Source organism: Carcharodon carcharias, chromosome 11, assembly GCF_017639515.1.
Source record: "Carcharodon carcharias isolate sCarCar2 chromosome 11, sCarCar2.pri, whole genome shotgun sequence".
Lineage (NCBI taxonomy): Eukaryota > Metazoa > Chordata > Chondrichthyes > Lamniformes > Lamnidae > Carcharodon > Carcharodon carcharias.
This window is the reverse complement of record NC_054477.1, coordinates 127,960,761-127,984,670: the sequence shown is the minus strand read 5'-3', so window position 1 is coordinate 127,984,670 and position 23,910 is coordinate 127,960,761. Positions and strand designations below refer to the sequence as shown.

Here is a 23,910-nt window from a genome sequence, read left to right as displayed (position 1 = left end):
TGTTCTCACACTGAACAATTTCTCCTTTAACTCTTCTCACTTGCTCCAAATAAAAGGTGTGGCATAGGCCCCAGCTGTGCCTGTCTCTTTATGGGGTATGTGGAACATTCCTTGTTCCAGTCCTACTCCGGCCCCCTACTCCCATCACCTTTACCTAGCTTCCTATTCTTCTTGAATGTCATTTACCCCTCAATATTAAGGACCCAATCTTTGTCTTCCTGCAGCCATGCCTCCATAATTGCTAACAGATCATATTTATTTACTTCAGTGTGGGCCATTAATTCATTTACTTTGTTATGAATGCTATGCACATTCAGATAGAGAGCCTTCAGTTTTGTCTTTTTCTTTGCCTTTGTAACATCTAGTCTTGACTGTTGATGCATTCTTAGGTTTTTTTTTGCCTCTGTCCCTTACTGCCATTCTCTGACCCTCATTTCTCATATTATTATTTTGTTCTCCTGTCTTGACTCTACATCTTGAATTACTACCTCTACCCAAGCTTGATTTCTCAACACCCCCCCCCCGTTTAGCAATTTGTGAGGACACTCGTCCCAGCATGGCTCAGGTGTGAACAGCAGCAATGCTATAGCCCCCACTTCCCCAAGTACTGATGCCAGTGCCCCACAAAACAGAACCCACCTCTCTCACACTAATTTTTGAGCCACGCATTCACCTTTCTAATCTTATTTGCCCTATGCCATTTTGCAAGTGGCTCAGGTGATAATCAAGAGGTTGAAGTTCTGCTTCTTAATTTGGTACCTACCTCCTCTTACTGGCTTTGCAGAATCTCTTTCCTAGTTCTACATATGTCACTGATATCTACATGGACCACGACAACTGGATCTTCCCCTTCCCACTGCAAGTTCCTCTCCAGCCCTGAGCAGATGTCCTGAACTCTGGCACCGAGCAGGCAACATAGCCTTCTGGACTCTCGCTCTTTGCTGCAGAGAACAGCGTCAATCCCCCTCACTATACTATCCCCTACTACCACTACATTCCTTTTTGCTCCCCCTGCTTGAACAGCTTCCTGTACCACAGTGCCATAGCCAGTCAGCTCATCCACCTTACAGACTTCACTTTCATCCTCACAGGTTGTGAGCATCTTAAACCTGTTTAACAATTGCAAAGTCTGAGGTTCCTCTACTACAGCCTGCTCGGTCCATTTACCTGCCTCACTGACTGTCGCATCTTCCTGTCCCTCGCTGCTGACCAAAGTAGATGACCCTCTTTTAAAAGGTGTTACTGTCTTCTGGAACAAAGTGTCCAGGTATTTCTCCCCCTCCCGTAAGTCGCGCACAGACAGTGATCAATAATCCCGATCTGAAATTGCTGAAGCTGCACACACTCCCTGCAGACGTGTTTGTCTTGAATTGCCTTGACGTCCAAAAGTTCCCACATCTCACAGCAGCAACATAACACCTATCCTGCCATTCTAACTTATGTTATTTAGTTAATTTATATTAAGTACTTTCTTCCTATGTGTGCCACGATTTACTGTGTTTACTGAATGCCAGTACCACTGACAACTAAAGGTTACAAAAAGAAGAATAGCTGGAAAAACTCAGCAGGTCTGACAGCATCTGCGGAGAGGAATACAGGACAGAATTTTGCCCTCGGTTGGCTGGTGGGCGGCCGAACTCCGCCACCGAAGTGGGCCCTGCCACCATTTTAAGTGGGCAGGCCAATTAAGGCCCACCCAGCGGCCTGCCCGATGGAAAGCATTGTGCGCTTCCCGTGCGTGGGGGGAGAGATTCCCCATCTGTCAAAGTGCACTCTTTCGCGCAAGTGCGCAAAAGAGCGCACTGCTCCTTGAGACTAGATGCTGTCTCAGGGAGATCAGTGAAAGTGTTACAAAGTTTAAAAAATAGAAAAATATAAAAAATTATTAACATGTCCTCCTCATGTGACAATGTCACACGAGATGGGACATGTTAATAAATATCACATAAAATTTATTAAAGTTTTTAAAAACTGACATGAAATCTCATCCTGCCAGTGGATGAGGTTTCATGTATTATCAGAAGCCCGCTGGGGCTCCTGGCCTGCCCGCCAGCCTGAAGGTTGGACGGGCAGGGTCTTTAATTATCTTAATTACCCTGTCAATGGCCTCAATTGGCCATTGACAGGTCAGCGGGCAGACAGCTGATTTCGCTGTCCGCCCACCTTCCTAAAGATTTGAATGGACCAGGATGACGTCGGGGGTTCCTCCCGACGTCATCCCGCGTTATTTTCCCCTCAGCGAGCGGGCCCTGCCCCCAAATCGCTGATGGGAAAATTCAGGCCACAGTTAACATTTCAAGTCCATAGAAATGAGATGAAATATAAGCTGGTTGAGGGGGGTGGGACAGGTAGAGCTGGATAGAGGGCTAGTGATAGGTGGAAGCAAAGAAGCGATTGCCAAAGATGTCATAGACAAAAGGACAAAGGGATGTTGACGGTGGCGATGTTAGGTAAGGAATGTGCTAATGGTGACATTAAGGATAGAAAACAGGGTGAGCAAGTGACAGATAGCCCTAGTTGGGGTGGGGTGGGGGGAGGAATCGAAATCGGCTAAAAGGTGGAGATAAAACAATGGATGGAAATAAATGTAAAAATAATGGAAATAGGTGGGAAAAAATATACATTTAAAAAATTATAAATTATTGGAATAAAGGGAATCGGATTTCGATCCCTTTGTCCCACCCCACCCCCACTAGCGCTATCTGTCACTTGCTGGTCCTGCTTAATGTCACGATTAATACATTCCTTAGCTATTACTGGCCCTCTATCCAGCTCTACCTGTCCCACCCCCTCAACCAGCTTATATTTCACCTCATTTCTATATTTCCTTCGCTCTGATGAAGAGTCATACGGACTCAAAACGTTAACTATTCCTCTCCACAGAAGCTGTCAGACCTGCTGAGTTTTTCCAGCTATTTTTGTTTTTGTTTCAGATTGCCAGCATCCACAGTATTTTGCTTTTAACTAAAGGTTACATGCTTCTTAACTACAAAGGTATGTCTTTTAGATGTTTGTTTAAATTACTTTATTGCTTTTTTATTTTGATTGTTTTATTTTAATTTTAAAGTTTTCAAATTTTGGTTTATTATTTTAAAGATTTGTTCTTTTTATTTATAGATCTATCTGAACTCACCTGTCCCAAGCTGTCTTCTCACACACTGTACCTTAGACTGAGCACTTACCGGTCAATCAACTTACCAGCTTCCTGTAATGTCACAGTTGCTTTTTTCCTCTTTTTCCCAAATGGCTGCCTCTCAGCAGCTGAAACAGTAAAACAATGCACTCCTCAGCTTCACCCCTCACTTGAATCCCCAGCCTGTATTATAGGCCCTCCCCAGCTCCCGACTGTCTCCTGCAAGTGTGCTCCACTCCAACTCCCAGCCAATACTAACCTGATTTGGAAATACATTATTGTCGCTTCATTGTCACTGAGCTAAAATCCTGAAAGTCCATGTTGATCAGCATTGTGGCCATAATGTCAACACACGAACTGCAGTTGTTTAAGAAAGCGGTTCACCATCAACTTCTGAAGGGTAATTGATGTTGGCAATAGTTGCTGGCCTTGCCAGCAACACCCACATCGCGTGAATGAATTTAAAAATAAAAATTTGGAATTCGATCTCCATCTCCACTACAGACTGAATCACTTAGCTGGATAAGAAGTTAAATTAAGGATCTACCTATGTGCATAAGTGCAATCAACAAGAAAGCATGGGCAGAATTTTCTGCCTGTCGGGAGCGGATATGGGCAGGTGCGGAGCCGATCGCCACCTGCGATCGGCTGCATGCTGCCATTTTATGTGGGTGGGACAATTAAGGTCCGTCCAGCATACGCGTGGCTGATAGCGCGTAGTGCTATCTGTGCGGCCAGCTGGAAGGAGGGAGAGTTGGAGCCTGTGCAAATCTCCCTGAGGCATGGAGCTGCCTTAGGGAGGTTAGGTTCATAGTGAAAGTTTTAGATAAAGAAAGATTAAAATTATTTAGACATGCCCCCTCGTGTGACAGTGTCACATGAGCTGGGACAAGTTTTTTTTTAATTGCGGAAAAAATATTTTTTTAGTTAATAAAACCTTTAGGAAACCTCTTCCTCATGGATGAGGTTTCCTGAAAAACGGGAAGGCCGCTTGGGCTTTTTGCTGCCTGCCAACCTTAAGGTTGGACGGGCAGCCCTATTAATTATTGAAATTAGTTTCCTAATGGCCTTAACAGGCTTTTGACAGTTCGGTGGGCACGCAGTTGCCTCCGGCCTGCGCCTGCCGAACAATAGATCTGAATGATGCGCGGTGATGTCAGGACTCACGCCCAACTCACCGCATGGCATTTTATGCGTTTGGGTGCCAGGCCCGCCCCTGCACGCCGATGTCAAAATTCTGGCTCATGCAGAGGCTGGAACTCTCTTCTTTGGAAAAAGAGAAGACAAAGAAGAGAACTTTAAAGTTATGGAAGAATTTGATCAGGTACAAAAACTGTTGCACTTGAGGGTGAATCTGGAACAAGGGGGCATGATATAGGATAAGTACTAGCTTAACGAATAAAGAATTTGGAAAGAATCTCTTGACACAGAGTGATAAGAATGTGAAACTCACTGTAATAAATGTGAAACTCACTGTAATATTCGTTGAAGCAGATAGCATTGATACGTTGAAGATGAAACTTGATGCATACATGAGGGAGAAGGAAATAAACGGTTATAGGAGAGGAGAAGAGGTAATTAGAATGCGATGAAGCTTGTGTGAAACACAAACATATATGTAGATGAAAAAGCAAAATATTACAAATGCTGTAAATCTGAAATAAAAACAGAAAATTCTGTAAAATCTCAACAGGTCTGACAGCATCTGTGGAGAGAGAAACAAATTTAATGTTTCAAGTATGTATGACTCTGAAGCAATTTCGGTTTTTATATTATATATGTAGATGAGTTAGGCAGAATTGACTGTTTCTGTGCTGTAGCATTTATGTAGTTGTATGTAAAAAATTCTGTGGAGCTACTCAAAGAAGAACAGTTCTCCTGGCTTTCTGGTCAAGATTCTTTCAAAGAACAAAGAAAAGTACAGCACAGGAACAGGCCCTTTGGCCCTCCAAGCCTGCGCCAATCATATTGCCCGTCAACTAAAACATTTTGCACTTCCGGGGTCAGTATCCCTCTATTCCCATCCTATTCATGTATTTGTCAAGCTGCCTCTTAAACTCTGCTCTGACTGTCAGTGCTTAGATAAATTTGGCTAATCCGGAGTTACCAGTGTGGGATTTCAGCTCATCGCAGGCCTCGTTCTATGGGATTTTCTATTCTGCCAGTGGGAATGATTGCTGACTTTGACATTACCAGAATTGTGTCATCCACGTTTGACTCATCATAATTTCACTGCACTGCTACAATATACTAATTTGACCATAACAGTTTTGTGGGTCTCTGCTAGTTTATGTGAATTGAGGGAGTGTAACAAAGCCAAGCAAATAATTTTCAGTTATACAGGGGAAGTGTGAGGATCATATGCTCATGCTGATAATGGCCCACCTTTTCATGGGCATATGCTTTAAAGTTTAATTCACGTAACAAAGTAATGCTGTATTAAATAGGTTACATATTTAAGACTATAGCTAAAGGCTGTCAAGTTTCTGCACCAAACACATGCTAACAAAACCTTACACCTATTTTTGCTAATTCACAAGTGGATATGTCCTTTCTTAGAAAACAATAAACTCTTTCACTGACCATTGGTATGTTTGTATTATGCTCCTGGATTATACATCTTTTTTTGCAGTAGAACTGTAAAGGAATTTCACCTGAGATTAAATTTGTAGGCTCACTTATTGTTTCCCTCAAAATTGTGATTTTCAGGAATGCAACCATAATTTTGAGTGAGGACTTACTGTATAAAATAAGTCTCAGAACTTTGGAAACAAATATACATTTTGGTACCTAAAAACAAAAAATTGTTAAAGCCAAATGATTAAAGATCTTATGATTATAATTTTTGACCTTAAGACAACTACAGAATACATTTGATATTGCAATGTTTTAGATGATTCAATAGAAGCCATCTAAAAGTCATCTCCTAAAGTAAGGAATGTAACTTCAGGTGCAAATTTGACTCAAAACTTCATATCACATGAATAAACTTTTAAAAGAAAGAAGTTAAACTGATACTAACATTTTGCCCGATGTCACCCTTGACCTGTACCCGTTTACCTGGACCTTGAACTGGAATGAGCAGTGGAAGAAGATGAAGATCGAAATGAGCGTGACTTGGAGCGACTCCTGCTTTTGGGAGGTTTCTTTTCATCTTCACTTGCATCCAGATTGTACTTTGAGAGATCCCCATCTTCTTCATCTTTTTCATCATCATCATCGCTCAGTACGCCACCAAAAACTGATTATTTGGTCATTCATTCACTTAAAAACCCAACTATGACGTAACTAGTTGAACCATGGTTGACAGACTTTCTGATTGGAGATCATATAGCGATTTAGAGGAACATCTGCTGTCTGCTTCATGTCAGTTACTTGGTATGGAAAAGTCATTGGCATTAGGAAGACGTGACCATACTGAATTTCTTGTAGAGAGACACCCTGTTGGGGACAGAAACAAATCGGAATGAATTGGTAACATGATTTTGTCATGATGTACATTCGCCAATTTTGCTACTGCATGTGAATGCCAAAGATGTGAAGGGACAGAGGACACATGAGAAGGGAGTTGGGTGTGATCTGGTTGAGTGCAGAGGGATCTGGGTGTACAGGTCCACAGGTCACTGAAAGTGGCAACGCAGGTGGATAAGGTAGTCAGGAAGGCATATGGCATGCTTGCTTTGGCAGGGGTGCTGAGTATAAAAGCTGGGAAGTCATGCTGCAGCTGTACAGAACCTTGGTTAGGCCACACTTGGAATATTGCGTGCAATTCTGGTTGCCACAATACCAGAAAGATATGGAGGCGTTGGAGAAGGTGCAGAGGAGGTTTACCAGGATGCTGCCTGGTCTGGAGGCTATTAGCTATGAGGAGAGGTTGGAGAAACTCGGATTGTTCTCACTAGAGCAACGGAGATTGAGGGGCGACGATAGAAGTTTACAAAATTATGAGTGGCATGGACAGAGTAGATAATCAGAAGCTTTTTCCCAGGGTGGAAGAGTCAATTACTAGGGGACATAGATTTAAATGAGAGGAGAAAACTATAGAGGAGATGTGCGGGGCAAGTTTTTTACGCAAAGGGTAGTGAGTGTCTGGAATTTGCTTCCAGAGGAGGTGGTAGAAGCAGGTATGATAGTGGTGTTTAAGAGGCAGCTTGACAAATACATGAATAGGATGGGAATAGAGGGATACGGACCCCGGAAGTGCAAAATGTTTTAGTTTGACAGGCAATATGATCGGCGCAGGCTTAGAGGGCTGAAAGGCCTGTTCCTGTGCTGTACTTTTCTTTGTTCTTTGAGTGTATCCACCAGCTTCTTTTACAGTGAGTGAATTGAGATAGTTGTGCAGTATTCAGAAGAACATAGAAATGTGGATCAATTAGCCCCTTGAGCCTGTTCCAGTGAGATCATGGCTGACCTGTGACCTAACTCTATATACCCACATTGGCGCCTATCCCTTAATACTGCTGGTTAACAGAAATCTGTTAATATCATATTTAAAATTAACAATTGACCTAGCATCACCTGCCATTTGTGGAAGAGATTTCCAAACATCTATCACCTTTTATGTTTTCTAACTTCACTCCTGACAGACCTGGCTCTGATTTTTAGGCTATGTCCCCTTGCCCTAGATACCCCACGCATTGGAAATAGGGAAGATGGAAATAAACTATCAGTCCCATCATATCTTGAAAACTTCAATCAAATCACCACTTAAACTTCTAAATTCCAGGGAATAGAACCCTGGTTTCTATAATCTCTTCTGGTAATTTAACCAGGAATAATAATAATTTATCCAGGTATCATTCTGGTGAATCTACACTGCACTCCCGCCAAAAGCAGTGCATTCTTCCTAAGGTGTGGTGTCTAGAAATTAACACAGTACTAAAGGTGTTGCCTAAAAGGAGCTTTATATGGGTGTAATATGACTTCTCATCCCCTTGTATTCTATTCCTCCAGACATTTACCTTTTTGATTATTTTTGTTACTGTCCATAGCATTTTAGTGACCTATGAACATGGACCCCTAATATATTTTGGACTTACACTGCTTCTGGCTTTTCACCATTTAGGAAGTACTCTGGTCAATCCAAAGTAGGTAATCTCACACTTGCCTACATTGAAATCTATTTGCCAGCAGTTTTTTTCATTCACACAATCCATTAATATCCCTTTGTAATTTGATGCTTCTATCTACACTGCTTTCAGTGCTGCCTATTTTGTGTCATTGGCAAATTTGGATTTGTGGTTTTCTATTCTACCATCAATAAGGGCCTAAATCTTCCGATCAGGATCAGACCCCCTATTTCCAACCCTGTTCAGACAAAAGAAAACGACTTGCCTTCCTCTGATTTTTCTGGGCAATCTTCCAATGGAGGATCCTTCCAAACTGACTTAGCGCAGGAAACCTCAGAGTGAGCAGTGGAGAGAATCATTGCAGAAGCCACACCCTCTTTTTATGGCAATAGCTGCCTTATTCTGTTCAGTAATGAGTTTAAATATTCCAAACCTTCTTTGAAAAGCTACAGAGAGAAGCTAATTGTGAAAGGGGGACAGTGGGTGAGGTAAGGGGATAGGGTGGGTAAGTCCAGGGTGTACGGTGTAGGTTAAGTGGGTGAGGGGGTAGGGTGAGTGAGGGAGTAGGGTGGCAGTTGGTTAGGGTGGTGAGATTGGTTCAGGTCAGTTGGGGATTCGGCAGGGTAATGTTCAGGGGATCGGGGAGTCGGGTGGTGAGGTCGGGTCGGGAGAGTTGGGTGGTGGGCACTAGTCAGGTCGGGTCAGGTAGTAGTCGGGGGATGGGTGGGGGGGAGCAGGGCTGTAGTCAGTGGTTGGAAGGGGGTCAGTCGTATAATTACCCAGGAGTTAGACTAGGATTTTTCTGTCTAGCATGTCATGGGTAACTATCCAGGTAAGTAAGTCAGATCTGCCAAAGCCTCCAACTCTAACTTGGAATTGGAGACTACTTGGAGGGTCTTGGGAAGCAGGGGAATTGCCCATTGAAAGTTCAATCTTCCCAGGCAGTTCCCATGAAGTCATTGCGTTGGGACTTCCGAGACCTCCCATAGCACATCTTGGGGGATATGTAGAGTTTCCAACTATCTGGAGACCGGAATATATGGGCCATGGTGAATACTTGAGTTCCCAATAGAGAACCATGTAGGGCATCAGCAGTCATATCTTTTCAATTTGAAATCTGTCCATTATCGCTACTCTGCCACTCAGCCAATCTCCTAACCAGGGCAATAATTTGCCCTCAATTCCATGAGCTTCAACTTTAGTCCCTTTTTATAAGGGACTTTGTTCAGCAACTGAATTGCATAATGCAAGATCAAAGGAGCATAAAGTGGAGATGTTTGCTTCCCAGATAGTGCAAGTAAATTTGGCAATTGAGTTGTTTTAAGTTTTGACTTTCTCAGCAGTTTTCAGGTGATGTTGATGTTGTTGTTGAGGAGAGGAGTTGTTGGAGCTCCCCTTCACTTCCCCGGATTTTCTCACCAGGTTGGGGTTGTGAAAATGTCACCAGATTCCCCTAACCCCTGATCTTCGGGGCTGGGGGTGGATGGGGAAGTAGGAAGAGATGCCAAGTGGGAAAGCAGCCTTCATGCAGCATTCCCATTCCTACCCCTGCACTCTGCACCATGCCCCACCTGAATTGATTGAGCAGTAAGGAGCATTGTCAGGATGTGAGCATGATTGAGGAGCTGGATACATGTTTAGGCAGGCGCCACTAGGTGTGGACTAAATTAGTTTGGAAGAAGACATAGGGTGGGATTTTCCATCCCCGCCTACCACCAGTATCGTCTGATCCCACCAAAAGTCAATGGACTTTAGGCTGGACTGCCCAATCTCCGCGGCAGGTCCACCATGATAGGGCTAGTAAAGCCCGGCCATAGGCTAGGTTAACATAGAACTTTTTAATGGAATCATGATAGGACATACCATTTTTAGTAATATATAGACATTCAGCAACATAAAATTACATGTCATGTTATTGTATAGATGCCATAAATTATATTGGGTAATAATATAGCTGATTACAGACCAACTTAATGTAAATGTATATAATACTATGAACTTAATGTATCACTATTGTAGATATATAAATATTAGAATATGAAGTTTCAGTAGGTATACAAATAAATTTATTGAATTAAAACTACATATTTATGTACTTGAATTTCGTATCTGGATTTGATATGGTGACCGATCAAACTGCAGGCTTGGCTTCAGTCTAGCTGGGTTGGTTATAGATAAAAGGGAGAATGATGTGGACAATTGCATGTGGGAGGCCAAGATAAAGCCTTAGGACGGGATTTTCTGCACCCACCCGCTGCCGGGATCTTCCGGTCCTGCCGCAAGTCAGTGGTTGGGGCACCGCTTCGCCTACAACGGGTCCCGCCCATGACGGGGCCGGAAAATCCCAGCCTTAGGCTGAGATTGGGGTGTGGGTTGATAGGGTGATGACTGGGCTGCAATGGAGAATGAAAATGTTGTTTAAAAACAGGTTGGTTGCTGCCAGAGTTGAGGGGAATGATGCTGGGTGGTAATCAGGGAAGGCCAAAAGGCCGACTGGAAGGTTAAGTGGAAACATAAAAGTTGAGTTGAATGAGTAGTAAAAAATGGCATTGGTCATTGTGGTTGGAAGCTGAAACTTAAAAGTCTGGTAAAGAGGCAATGTTCAAGCTTGGAACAGGCAAGGGAGAGGCTGGATGAATAGTTAAACAGAAGCTGGTGTAACATGGAAACAAGGCTGCTTTCTTGTATTGTTAATCTGATTGGTCTGTGTTAACAGCATGATTAAGAACATAAAAAATAGAAGTTGAAGTAGGCCATTTGGCCCTTCGAGTCTGCTTCGTCATTCAATACAATTATAGCTGATCTTGTACCTTAATTCCACGTTCCAACATTATCTTCAAATCTCTTAATTCCCTTCGTATCCAAAAATCTATCGATCGCTGTCATGAATATACTCAACAACTGAGCATTTACAGCTCTCTAGGATAGACAATTCCAAAGATTACAATCCTTTGAGCGGAGAAGTTTCTCCTCATCGCCGCCCTAAATGGCTATCCAATATTCTGCGACTGTGACCTCCCCTAGTTCTAGACGGGAGAAGCAGCCTTCCAGCATCCAGCCTTTTAAAAATTTAATATGTTGCAATGAGATAATTCTTCAAAATTCTGGGGCATATAGTCCTCATCTACTCAATCTCTCCTCATCAAATTATCCCCTTATCCCAGGAATCAGTTGTTGCACTCCTTTCAAGGTGAGGAGACCAAAACTGTACACAGTACTGGGTGTCATCTCACCAGGGCCCTATAAAATTGCCAAAAGACTTCTTTACTCTTATACTCCAATCTCTTTACAATAAAAGTTAGCATACCATTTACTTTCCTGATTGCTTGCTGTACCTGGATGTTAGCTTTCTGTAGATCTTATACAAGGACATCCAGGCCCCTTGGAATAGCAACATTTCTTAATCTCTCACCATTTAAAAATAAAATCTATTTTTCTATTTTTACTTCAAAAGTGGATATTTTCATACCTCCCAACATTATATTCCATTCCATCTTCTCACTCACTCACTCATTCAAACTTTGCAGGTTGTCCATATCCCTTTGCAGCCCTTTTTTACATCCTCCTCATTGATTATTTCCCACCTAACTTTGGATGCATTACCCTAGGTCGTCATCAAAGTTATTGATATAAAGCATTCTAAATTATCTTATGAGACTGATGTACATTGTAAGTGTTTTTGCTGTAACATGAGGATTATTGAAAGGTTGGAAATGCTCATATTAGCACTGCCTTATTTGATTTTAGCATTCTGCTCACTTGTGAACTGTGAATTGTCTTTATTCTTTTCACAGGGTTACATGATTTCTACTTCCTGCTAGTATTGGCTTACTTCGTAGTAGCCTGCATATATACTCAGCCAATCTGGCGATCAATTAAGAAAGGTGGACCTATGCACACTGTACTGAAGGTTTTGTCTATTGGATTGTTGCTGCAAGCTGGTGCAGCGTTCACTAACTATATGCATCTGTCAAGGTAAAGTAGTCTTAATTTAATTACGCATAAAACCAAAATTTGATAGCTTTATGTATCCAACATATTTTTTAAGGTAAATTGAATATTGTGGTGGCAGTGAGTTCTTTCTGCATGCGCCATGTCAAATGCTTTTTTAGGGGCCTGCCTAGCACATTGCTTGAGTAATGGTATGCAAAGAGTATGAGAGGAAATATAAATTAAAATTGGGTATGATGTGATAGCTATTAGCACACAATTCTTTGGCCAGCAAGGCAATGTCATCTGCGAAATCCAGATCCGTTAACCGGTGGTGTTGCCACGGGATGCCGAAGTCTGCATCCACCATTGTCTTCCTCGTGTTGAAATCGATGACTGAGAGGATAAGGAATGGGGAGAGTATACAGCCTTGTCATATTCCTGCGATGATGCTTAAGGAATCCATGATGCCCGTGCTGATCTTGACAAAGCAGCTGGAGTCACAGAAGATGTTAATATACCACTCCCGGATGCTGTACTGTCTTGTGATGTACCAGAGTGCTGATGGATGCTATTGAAAGCCGCCCTGAAATCAATGAAGTTGATAACAAGTGACTGCTGATACTCTAGGCTCTGCTTAATGATCTTCCTGAGCATAAATATCTGCCTGCAGCATGATATGCCACCCTGGAAACCTGCCCGTTCTTCAAGAAGGGTACAGTCTTCTGCTTTGCCAGGTATTGACAACAGTCTTATGCCCCTTCAGTTGTTGCAGTCGCTGAGGTTCCCTTTCTTTGGCAACTTGATGATTACTCCTCACCTCCAGACATCAGGGACGTCCTCCACAGTCCAGATCTTGTTGAACAGGTCTGTGAGCTGTTATGACAGTGTTCTTGCCATGTTTCAATAGCTCTTCTGCTTTCTCAATGATCCTGGGCACCTTGTTGTTCTTCAGGCTCCTGATGGCTCTTTGGACCTCTGATCTGTTGAGTTCTCTCAGGTTGATTTTCAGCTGCTGAGGTGCTGTGCTGTTGTTGCACCCGAATGTGGAGCTTATGTTGGGCTGGTTGAGGATCTCCCTAAAGTGTTCCACTCTCCTGCTCCTTGTATGTCAATTGTATCCTACTGTCCTTGCCCTTCATTGGTAGTGGTTTTGCTTCTTGTACCTGTTAGTTCCCTGATAATCCTGTACAGCGTCTTGGAGTTGATCTGATTTGCTCCTGCTGGTGCCTCCCTGCCTTTTAGTTCTATCCATCCTCATTTGTCTCTCCTGCAGCGCCTCTTCACAGCTATAATCCAGTCGTCTGTAATTCTCATTGTCTTCTCATCTTTATTCAATGTTTTTTTCCTGGTCCCTCTTGCTCATTGCTTTCTTTCTTTTTATCAAACTCCGTATTGGATTAATGATCCATTGTTCTTTGTTGGTTTCTCTCTGCCCAATGGTGACTTCTGCACTCCCTTTAATCCCCTTTTGAAGATTTCCCACTGCTCCTCAGTGTTGCCTGACTTCATTAGTACTATGAATCTGTTGGAGAGGGTCACCTGGAAACTATCAGACCTGCCTTTGTCCATCAGTTTCTCCTTGCAGATGGCCTTTTTGACTTCATGATTGTTCCCTTCTTCAGTTTCTGGTGGATCTTGCCTAATAGAAGGTGGAGGTACTGCATCAGCACCTCTACACATCCAGGCTTTTTGTATGGATGTCCTCCCTTTGCTGCTGATGCATATATAATCAATCTTGTTCAGGGTGCCACCATCTTGAGACCTCCATGTCTTTTTGTGGATGTCCTCTGGTTTGAAGAAAGTATTCCCAATGCTGAACCCATTGCTATTGCAGAAGGCCAGCACACACTCACTATTTCCATTGAGCATGTTTCTTGACCCATTGGGCCCAATCATACTGTGCAGTCCTCACCGGTTGCTACCGAGCTTGGCATTGAGGTCATCTATCAGTAGCTTGATATTATAGCTGGATACATCATCCAGCGTGTGCTGCAGTTTGTGGTAGAATTTCATCTTTTTCCTCCTCTGTTTCTGCCTCTGTTGGTGTATAAAGGTGATTGATGGTGGATGGGATACGTATGAACAACCGAATTAGGAACAGGAATAGGCCACTAGGCCACTCGAGTCTGCTCCACCATTCAATAAGATCATGGCTGATCTGATTGGATCCTCAGCTTCACATTTCCACTTACCCCCGATAACTTTTCACCCCCTTGCTTACCAAGAATCTATCTAGCTCTGCCTTAAAAATATTGAAAGACTCTGCTTCCATTGTCTTTTGAGAAAGAGTTTCAAAGACCCACGACCCCCTGAGAGAAAAAATTTCTCCCCGTCTCTGGGCGACCCCTTATTTTAAACAATGACCCCTAGTTCTAGAATCTCCCACAAGAGGAAGATTCCTTTCCATATCCATCCTGTCAAAACCCCTCGGAATGTTAAAGGTTTCAATTAAGTCGGCTCTTACTCTTCTAAACTCCAGCAGTTTTTAAAAAATTATTCATTCAAGCAATTTGGGCTTTGCCGGCTAGGCCAGCATTTATTGCCCATACCTAATTGCCCTTGAGCAGCTGGTGGTGAGCTGCCTTCTTGAACCGCTACAGTCCATGTGGTGTAGGTACACCCCCAGTGCTGTTAGGAAGGGAGTTCCAGGATTTTGAATAGCGACAGTGAAGGAACAATGATATATTTCCACGGCAGGATGGTGTGTGACTTGGAGGGAACTTCCAGGTGGTGGTGTTCCCATGTATCTGCTGTCCTTGTCCTTATAGATGGTCATGGTCGTAGGTTTGGAAGGTGCTAAGGAACCTTGGTGTGTTTCTGCAGTGCATCTTGTAGATGGTACACATTGGTGCCACTGTTCGTCAGTGGTGGAGGAAGTGCTATTAGAGTTGCATTCATCCAGGCAAGTGAAGAGTATTCCATCATACTCCTGACTTGTGCCTTGTAGATTGTGGACGGGCTTTGAGGAGTCAAGAGTGAGTTATTCGCCACAGGAGTTCTAGCCTCTGACCTGCTCCTATAGCCACGGTATTTATATGGCTAGTCCAGTTCAGTTTCTGGTCATTTGTACCCCTAGGATGTTGGTAAAGGGGGATTCAGTGATGGTAATGCCATTGAATGTCAGACAGAGGTGTTTGGATTCTCTCTTGTTGGAGATGGTCATTGCCCACCACTTCTGTGGTACAAATGTAACTTGATTATGCTTGACCTGATGCCATGAGACTTCATGGCATCCAGTCCATGGCGACTGTATACCACCATGCTGCTACCTCCCGTGAGTCTTTCCTGCCGATGGCACAGGCCATATCCAGGGATGGTGATGGTGGTATCTGATACCTTGTCTGAAAGGTATGATTTGGTGAGCATTCCTATGTCAGGCTGTTGCTTGACCAGCCTGTGGCACAGCTCTCCCAACTTTGGCACAAGTTCCAAGATCTTGGTAAGGAGGACTCTGCAGGGTTGACAGGGTTCGGTGTCCCGTTGTTGTGTCTGGTGTCTAGGTCGATGCCGTTGGTCCCACCGGTTTCATTCCTTTTTGACTTTTTTGTAGCCATTTGGTATGTCTTGCTAGGCCATCTCAGAGGGCACTTAAGAGTCAGCCACATTGCGGTGGTTCTGGAGCCACATCTATACTAGGTGAGGATGGCAGATTTCCTTCCCTAAAGGGCATTAGTGAACCAGATGGGTTTTTACAAAAATCAATGATAGTTTCACAGCCACCATTACTTGGACTAGCTTTTAATTCCATATTTCTTAATCAATTGAATTTAAATTCTACCAGCTGCCGTGGTAGGATTTGAACCTGTGTCCACAGAGCATTAGCCTGGGCCACTGGATTACTAGTCCATTGACATTACCTCTATACCACTGCCTCCTCCTATGAGAGCAAGAAATGTAAAAACAGATGGCAAGAACCTCTACAAGTATATGAAAAGGAAGAAAGTAGCTAAAGTAAACATTAGTTCCTTAGAGGATGAGACTAGGGAATTAATAATGGGAAGCAAGGAAATGGCAGAGACTTTGAACTAGTATTTTGTATCTGTCTTCATGGTAGGAGACACAAAAATCATCCCAAGAATAGTAGAAAGTCAAGAGACAAAAGGGAGGGAGGAGCTTAAAACAATCACGATTACTAGAGAAAAGCACTAGGTAAACCAAGGAGCTAAAGGCTGACAAATGCCTTGAACTTAATGGCCTGCATCCTTGGGTCTTAAGACATGTAGCTGCAGAGATAGTGGATTCATTGGTTGTAATCTTCCAAAAGTCCCTCGATTCTGGAGAGGTTCCAGCGGATTGGAAAACCACAAATGAAACACCGAAAGGAAAGAAACAAATTGCAGAGAAATGTAGGCCAGTTGGCCTAACGTCTGCCATTGGTAAAATTGCTGAAATCCATTATTAAGGAAGTAGCAGCAGGACATTTAGAAAATCATAATATAATCAGGCCTAGTCAGCATGGTTTTATGAAAGGAAAATCATGTTTGACAAACTTATTAGAGCTCTTTGATGATGTAACAAGCAGGGTGGATAAAGCGGAACCAGTAGATCTCATGTATTTGGATTTCCAAAAGGTATTCAATAGGTGTCACGTCAAAGGTTTCTATACAAGAATAGAGCTCATGGTGTTGGGGATAATATATTAGCATGGATAAAGGATTTGCTAACTAACAGGAAACAGTTGGGACAAATGGGTCAATTTCAGTTGGCAAACTGTAACTAGTGGAATGCCACAGGGATCAGTGCTGGGGCCTCAACTATTTACAATCTATATTAATGACTTGGATGAAGGGTCTGAGTGCATTGTAGCCCAAATTGCTGACAATGCAAAAATAGGTAGGAAAACAAGTTATGAGGAGGATACAAAGAGTCTGCAAAAGGATATGCATAGGTTAAGTGAGTGGACAAAAATTTGGCAGATGGAGCGTAATGTGGGAAAATGTGAAGTTGTCCATTTTTGAGAAGGATAGTGAAGCAGAATATAAGTTTAATGGAGAGAGACTGCAGACTGCTGTTGTACACAGGGATCTGGGTGGCCTCGTACATGTATCATAAAAGGTTAGCATGCGAGTACAGCAAGTAATTGGGAAGGCAATTGGAATGTTGGCCTTTATTGCACAGGGATGGAATATAAAAGTAGGGAAGTCTTGCCACCACTACAGAACATTGATGATACCACACCTCATACAGTTTTGGTCTCCTTATTTAAGAAGGGGTATTCTTGCATTGGAGGCAGTTCAGAGAAGGTTCGCTGGTTGAGTCCTGGATGGAGCTGTCTTTTGAGGAACAGTTGAGCCTATATTCATTGGAGTTTAGAAGAATGAGAAATGATCTTATTGAAACATAAGATTCTGAGGCAAAAACAGAATTACCTGGAAAAACTCAGCAGGTCTGGCAGCATCAGCGGAGAAGAAAAGAGTTGACGTTTCGAGTCCTCATGACCTTCGACAGAACATGAGGACTCGAAACATCAACTCTTTTCTTCTCCACCGATGCTGCCAGACCTGCTGAGTTTTTCCAGGTAATTCTGTTTTTGTTTTGGATTTCCAGCATCCGCAGTTTTTTAGATTCTGAGGCAGCTTGACAGGGTAGATGTTTGTCCTTATGGGGGATCTAGAACTACGGCCACAGTCTCAAAATAAAGCGTCTCCCATTTAAGATCAAGCTATTTCTTCTCTCAGAGGGTTGTTAATATTTGGAAATTTCTACCCAGAGAGCAGTGGAGGTTGGGTTATTGAATATATTCAAGACTGAGATAGGTCAGATTTTTTGATGCACATAAGAGTGAAAGGTTATGAGGTGGAGGATAGGAGGAGGGGGGCAGCAGTTGGTGGTAGCAGGCAGGAAAGTGGAATTAAGGCCACAATCAGATCAGCCACGTTCTTAGTGGATGGTGGAGCAAGCTGGAGGGCCCAAATGACCTACTCCTGTTCCTATTTCTTATGATCTTATGATGGGGGAAATCGAGCAAAAGTAGAGTTAATGTAACATTATGGTTATAAAAAAGATTTAGTGTTTCTGATTTTGATTATAATGAAATTAGTTAAGAATTAAAAACTACGGCATTCCAGGTTAATGTCTACAGCTTGTTTTTTTTATTTCCAGCTGAAGGATTTTTAAAATAAAATCTTTCTACAAAATTCTCTGTCTGATTGGAATTAAACATTGTTACTCCCTGATAGCAGTCCTATAATGTCTGTAACTTTTTTCAGGTACTCAGTGGATGGAATTGGAACTCCTTTGTTGGGAAGTTTGGCTGAATGTAAGATGCAACATCTTTCACTGAAAATGCAGTTTCTGCTTATAATTTGGCTCTTAATAAATGCTTTCTTGATCCAGTAATAGAATTTTGAAGCACCAAACATTTTTTCATTCACTCACAGTATCTAGAATTCCTGATCAAAATGTTACACATAAATATATAATCCGCTGCCATGTATAAAAAGATTACCAATTATTCATATTTTCTTTGCTCAGCAAGGTGGACATTGTCTGCCGAGCGTATGTCTTTAAATTTTTTTCGCCTAACAGCTTCTTGAAAATGATCGTATTTTATACAGCAAAATGTTTAAATATAGATTCTGTTGCAGATTGAGAAAATTAAACAAGTCAAGGTAAAAATGTTCTAAATTGATCACTTTTTCTCCCTTATTAAAAGAAGACTTTTGAAATTATGTTCCAAACATTGTGGGCAGGATTTTGGTGCTGATACGGAAGTGGGAAGGCGTGGAATCTCCTGATACTGACTAGTAGGCCGGTTCCCCACCACAGTCCCCAGTCTCAACCATTTTGCTGGAGGCCGGATCAGGCGCAAAACAGCTACCCAGTCACAAGTAAAGCTTGTAAAGTTACTTAAGAAGGCAATTAAGGTCATTGATCAGAGGCTGACTGGAATTTTCCAGGACTTCCAGGTTGTGGAAGGGCTCCTTTGGTCTGGCTGCTGTGGCCATGTTTTATTTCAAATATTTTTAAAGAGCTGAGAGGGTGCCTCAAGATGGAGAGCACTCCCTCTCCTTTACCTTCAACTGTATGCTGCAGTTGCTTCAGTGCTAGAAAATCATTCAATTGGCCCTCCAGCTTCAAGAGCCTGCCTGCCATCCTTAACTGCATGGCGCTTCTGCCCTCTAGCCGCTAATTGGCAAATCCTGCAAAAATGTTAAGTTGCTGCTCCTGACATGATGCGGGGTCAGAGAACACATTTTGATGCCAATGTCTGTGCCAAAATAGAAATCTTGCCCTGTAGTTCTGAGCAAAGCAGTTGTGTTTTTATGGATTCAATTGTACATTGCTGTTTTCTTTGACTGCAGCTATAATTTTCAACACATGGGGTCTCAATATGACAAAAGCCATTTGCTACTAGATCTGGTATTGATATATTTGTCAAATTACCTTTGAAGTATATCCTGGCATTAGTGAAATTTATGTTTCTGAAGCAAGAAATGAACATTTCCTAATATGTCAATGCACACAACTGAAGCAACGAAAAAACCATCAGAATCTGGGAATGTCCTAATTAAAATGACAATGGCTGTGGTATAATAGTAATATTCAAACTGCGGGGAGGAGTGTCGCAGCTTCCAATCTGAGGTTTGCAGGTGTCAGCAGAGAGTATTTCACCAGAACAACATCAGAACTACTGGGGAGTTTTAACCTGAACCCAATTGCCATCATGTGAACATTTTACTTTAGCGAATCCAAGATGCTGAATATATAAATACAGAAGACACTTTATTACATATAAATGAGAGCAAAAGTTTGAAAATCTTGAAATATTGACTTATGATATAATCGATCTTCATGTCAAAGGCTGGTGATTGCATGGAAGCAGGTTGACTGTTTAGAAAGTTAAGGGGGGGGTAAGGTGGGAGAAAATTCGTTTAAGCAGTCAGCGAGACCAGGGGCACATCTTGTCAGTGGCAGTGGTCCCTACTAAGGGTGGCTGCCCAACCCCAAGAGCTGCCAGCCAAATCAGAGGGTCAGCATCTCGCCACCATGAAAGTGGGCATTGCTGGGATTGCACCTGGAGCAAAAGGGCATGAGCTCTCACAATCAGATAACTGGGGTCTTGGAGTCAGGCAGGCCCAGAATGAGGCCACCATGCTGATAATTAAATGCCAGCAGTGTTGGGAAGAGGCCTTTAATTGGCTCAATTGGACTCTCAATGGGAGTACTGCCCACGACCTTCCTCGCCATTGGAAAGATGGCATGGTGGCAGGAAGCCAACAGACACCCTACCCATCACTTTCCTGCACCATTTTATTGGCCCTCCCACCTCCCAGCCCAACCCCAAAGGGCTGGTAAAATCCAGCCTCAGTTGTGCCAATTGTTGCTGGAACCTATCCCAAGAGTTATTTAAAATCAGAGGCACACCAAAAAGTTTGCTTCCTTGCACAATGTACCCTTTCTGTTCTATCAAGGACAGTATACAAGTGTAGCATATGCCAAGGACAATTTTAATCATTTTTTAAAGGAGAAAATAAGTATCAGTCTGCCTGGCTCAATCAGTTCCCACCCATCAGTAATGGGGAAGAAATCCAGCAAATACATTAGTTAAAAAACATTTGTGTATGTCTATGCATATTTGCTGAAAAAGCCTTCACAACAATGTTTGTAATTGTTGCCATAGCAACTGATCACTGTAATGCCATTATTTTTTTAAACTACCTAATTGTCTCACAGGGAGTGAGAGATTAATTAATCTGTACAATAGATGTCACTATCATTTAGATGTGACATCTTCATAAAAATGATGCCCGATAGTTGGCCATTCAGACTTCCCAAATGCAAAATAGTTCATTGATATATAGGAAAAAATCAGAGAACAGATTATAAACAGTAACAGAATCATAAGAAGATATAGAGCAGAATTTTGCCGTTGGCGTATGTGTGTGTGCCCGACACACCTGAACATGAAATGAAGCGCGTTGACGTCAGCCAAGCTTGCCTAGCTGGGATACTGGGTGCCCATCCATCTCCCACACTGACATTGAACAGCTGAGGTCATTGCCAGTGTGAGGGCTTGCAGGTCCGAGCTCATCCCCAGGAACCCCTGATTGAGTCTCTGGAGGAACCTCTCCATGAGAGTCACCACTCTCTCCATGGAGGAGGCATTGTGCTCAGCTATGAGGGTCAACGCAATGTTTATGCTCTGCAGGGACTCCTCCACAACAGACACCATGGCACACGTTCTCTGCCAGATCTTCTCGCACACCCTGCTGGACATCCAGCATCTGCTGCTTCATGGACGACTCCAGAGGCCCATCATCAGCCATCGACTGAGCATTGTCCTGGTCCCCAGCAGTCCTCCCAACTGCCAGCACCCTGGGCACTCTCTGCCTCCACCTGCACCTCAAGCGAGTGTAAAGTGCCCTCACCAATATGCACCAAGATATTGGACGGCAATCCCACCAAGGTGCTTGTGCCTGCTTGACAGAGAGGGTGTGACGCTAGTGCGTGCTCAGCATGCTGATCCTCAGGGATCAGGGGTGGGCCTTCAAGCTCCTCAGAACGAAGGGCTGCTGGTGAACTTAAAAGGGAGAAGAAGGATATGTGATTAGTTTAATTCGTTAGACTGTGCATGCCTGGCACCCTGATAAGACAGAGATCTGCTTCATGGTACTCTCGTCTTTCCATTATCAATCGGGATTCCAGGTTCGAGGCTCACATCAATATAGAGACTACACTGGAATAGTTTCAAAAACCCACATTCTTAGCTCAGTGCACTGCACTCTTACCTCCCTCTGGCACCCTAACCTCACCGTGGCTGTTCGATTGAGGTGATGAGGCATGGTGCCTTTCCAAGTCCAGGGCCTCCTGCTCGTATCGACTGAGGATTAGGAGGTGTGGGGGGTCCCCTGCCAGTCCACGACCTCTCAGCATTGTTAGGGGATGTTTTCTCCTGAAAGGATAGAGGTGCATTGATTAACCCACCCTCTGCCTACAGCACCATTGCAGCCTGGCCAACCCCACCTGAGGAACACTTCACAGGGCTCAGCCGATTCATGACCCTGGAGTTAAGGCACTCAGTCCAAGCAGCCAGGGCACACCTCCTTGGCCAGATCCTGCCTCATTGACATTTGCCACTCACAGTGTAACACATCTTGGTGGGGGCCAGGTTCTCTTTGAAATTGTTAAAAATAGGCAAAAATATGTGGAAAAAGTGCATAAATTCATTACCGTCAAGATTATTGGAACTGTCAACAGAGCTGTCAAAATCAACTATCAAAAACTATCATAAGCATCTCTCAAAGGGACACGTCAAACTGCCAGAAGCACCTGTCGAAAGTAGCTATCAAATGGAGCTGTCAAGTTTTCAAGGTATTTAAAAGTCCTGCCCGAAAACCTTCGGATAAAAAAGGTCCAGAACGTTTGAAAAAAATTATTGCTGTTGTTTCACTTTGTCTGTTGACATACGCCTGAGGGTTTCCATCAATGGAGTAGTGACGCATGACTGATTTCACAACCGTCCATTCTGACAGTAGGGTGCTTTCTATTTCACAATTTGATTGACAGCTACAAGTGGTTATAGACTTTTTGATGTGGGACTTTGAATTCTAATGCTTATTATAAAGGACTGTGCACTTGAATGAAATATTTGTTGTTATAAGGCTTTATTAAGTTGAAGGAATGTAAATGTAATAAATGTTTTTATGAATATAAGTGTTTTTCAATATAGTGAAGTCTGCAATAGACGCTTAGAATTTTATTTTATCTCATCTCTGTATGGGTTCTGAAATCTGCCCATGTAGGTACTGGGTGAGTTGACACGGAGGTGTAAGGGCAAAGGGTGGTGTGTGGGACAGGTACAGGTTAGCAAGGAGAATATAAGGAGTTCTGGGGGCATGAGTTGGCATCAGTGGGGCATGGGGAGTGTGTGAGGGCTGGAGAGGTGTTTCATTTTTTAATCTTTATTTTTAAAGTTTGGCCACAGTGCCAGAGCCCAGAGCCAGCTCTTCTGCCCAGCCCACCTCTGCACCCGGCATCCTTCTCAGTCTTTCTTGGATCACCCGCCCCAACTTCTAATCCAGCCGCCCCCCCCACCGACCCCAGACCAAAAATTTGACATCTGGGCAGTTGGGTTCGCGGAGCTGGGAATTCTCCTGTCTCTGCGCACATGACCTGGGAGCAAAAATCTATGCTACCTACTGTTTCAAACCCTCAGAGATGTAAACCCACAGGTCAAAATCCTGGTACTCCCTACCTAACAGCACTGTGGCTGTTCCTACAACACATGGATTACAGCCGTTCAAGAAGGCAGCTCACCACCGCTTTCCCAAGGGCAGTTAGAGATGGGCAATGAATGCTGGTCTAGCCAGCAAAGTCCAAACCCCATGAATGAATAAGAAAAAAAACAATAGTTCTGTCGAAGGGTCATGAGGACTCGAAACGTCAACTCTTTTCTTCTCCGCCGATGCTGCCAGACCTGCTGAGTTTTTCCAGGTAATTCTGTTTTTGTTTAAGAAAAAAAACAACAACACCCCACCTTATTTGGAAAAATACTTTGAATTTATGAAAAGCCACATAGTAGCAGCCATGTTGTCTTTTGTCTGGTTTTAAAAATCAACTAAGCATGTTTGTAGTTAGTCACTGGTCGCCAGTTGGCCAGAAAGCTAGCTGCAAGTCATCAAGCAGCCAGAGTAATTAACATACAATACTTTGAAAGCAGGAGGTCCCCCAACAAAGAGAAGGACACACCCCTCCTCCAACCTGTTCCAATTTAAAGTTCACATGAGAACCAACCTCCAAGCTATTTGACTACATGAAACATTACAACCT

The 23,910-nt window shown here is 43.1% G+C and overlaps 1 protein-coding gene across 3 annotated transcripts in view; it reads left to right on the top strand.

Annotated features, from left to right (window-relative positions):
- gpr180 (G protein-coupled receptor 180) overlaps positions 1 to 23,910 on the top strand; it is a 150,161-nt gene that overhangs the window by 94,836 nt on the left and 31,415 nt on the right. For 2 of the 3 annotated variants that reach the window (XM_041199384.1, XM_041199385.1), the window contains exons 4-5: positions 12,000 to 12,180; positions 18,348 to 18,397. The exons of the other annotated variant lie outside the window; for it this stretch is intronic. In XM_041199384.1, coding sequence (XP_041055318.1) covers positions 12,000 to 12,180; positions 18,348 to 18,397 — 231 coding nt within the window. The remainder of the gene's footprint in view (positions 1 to 11,999; positions 12,181 to 18,347; positions 18,398 to 23,910) is intronic. 3 annotated transcript variants of the gene reach the window in all.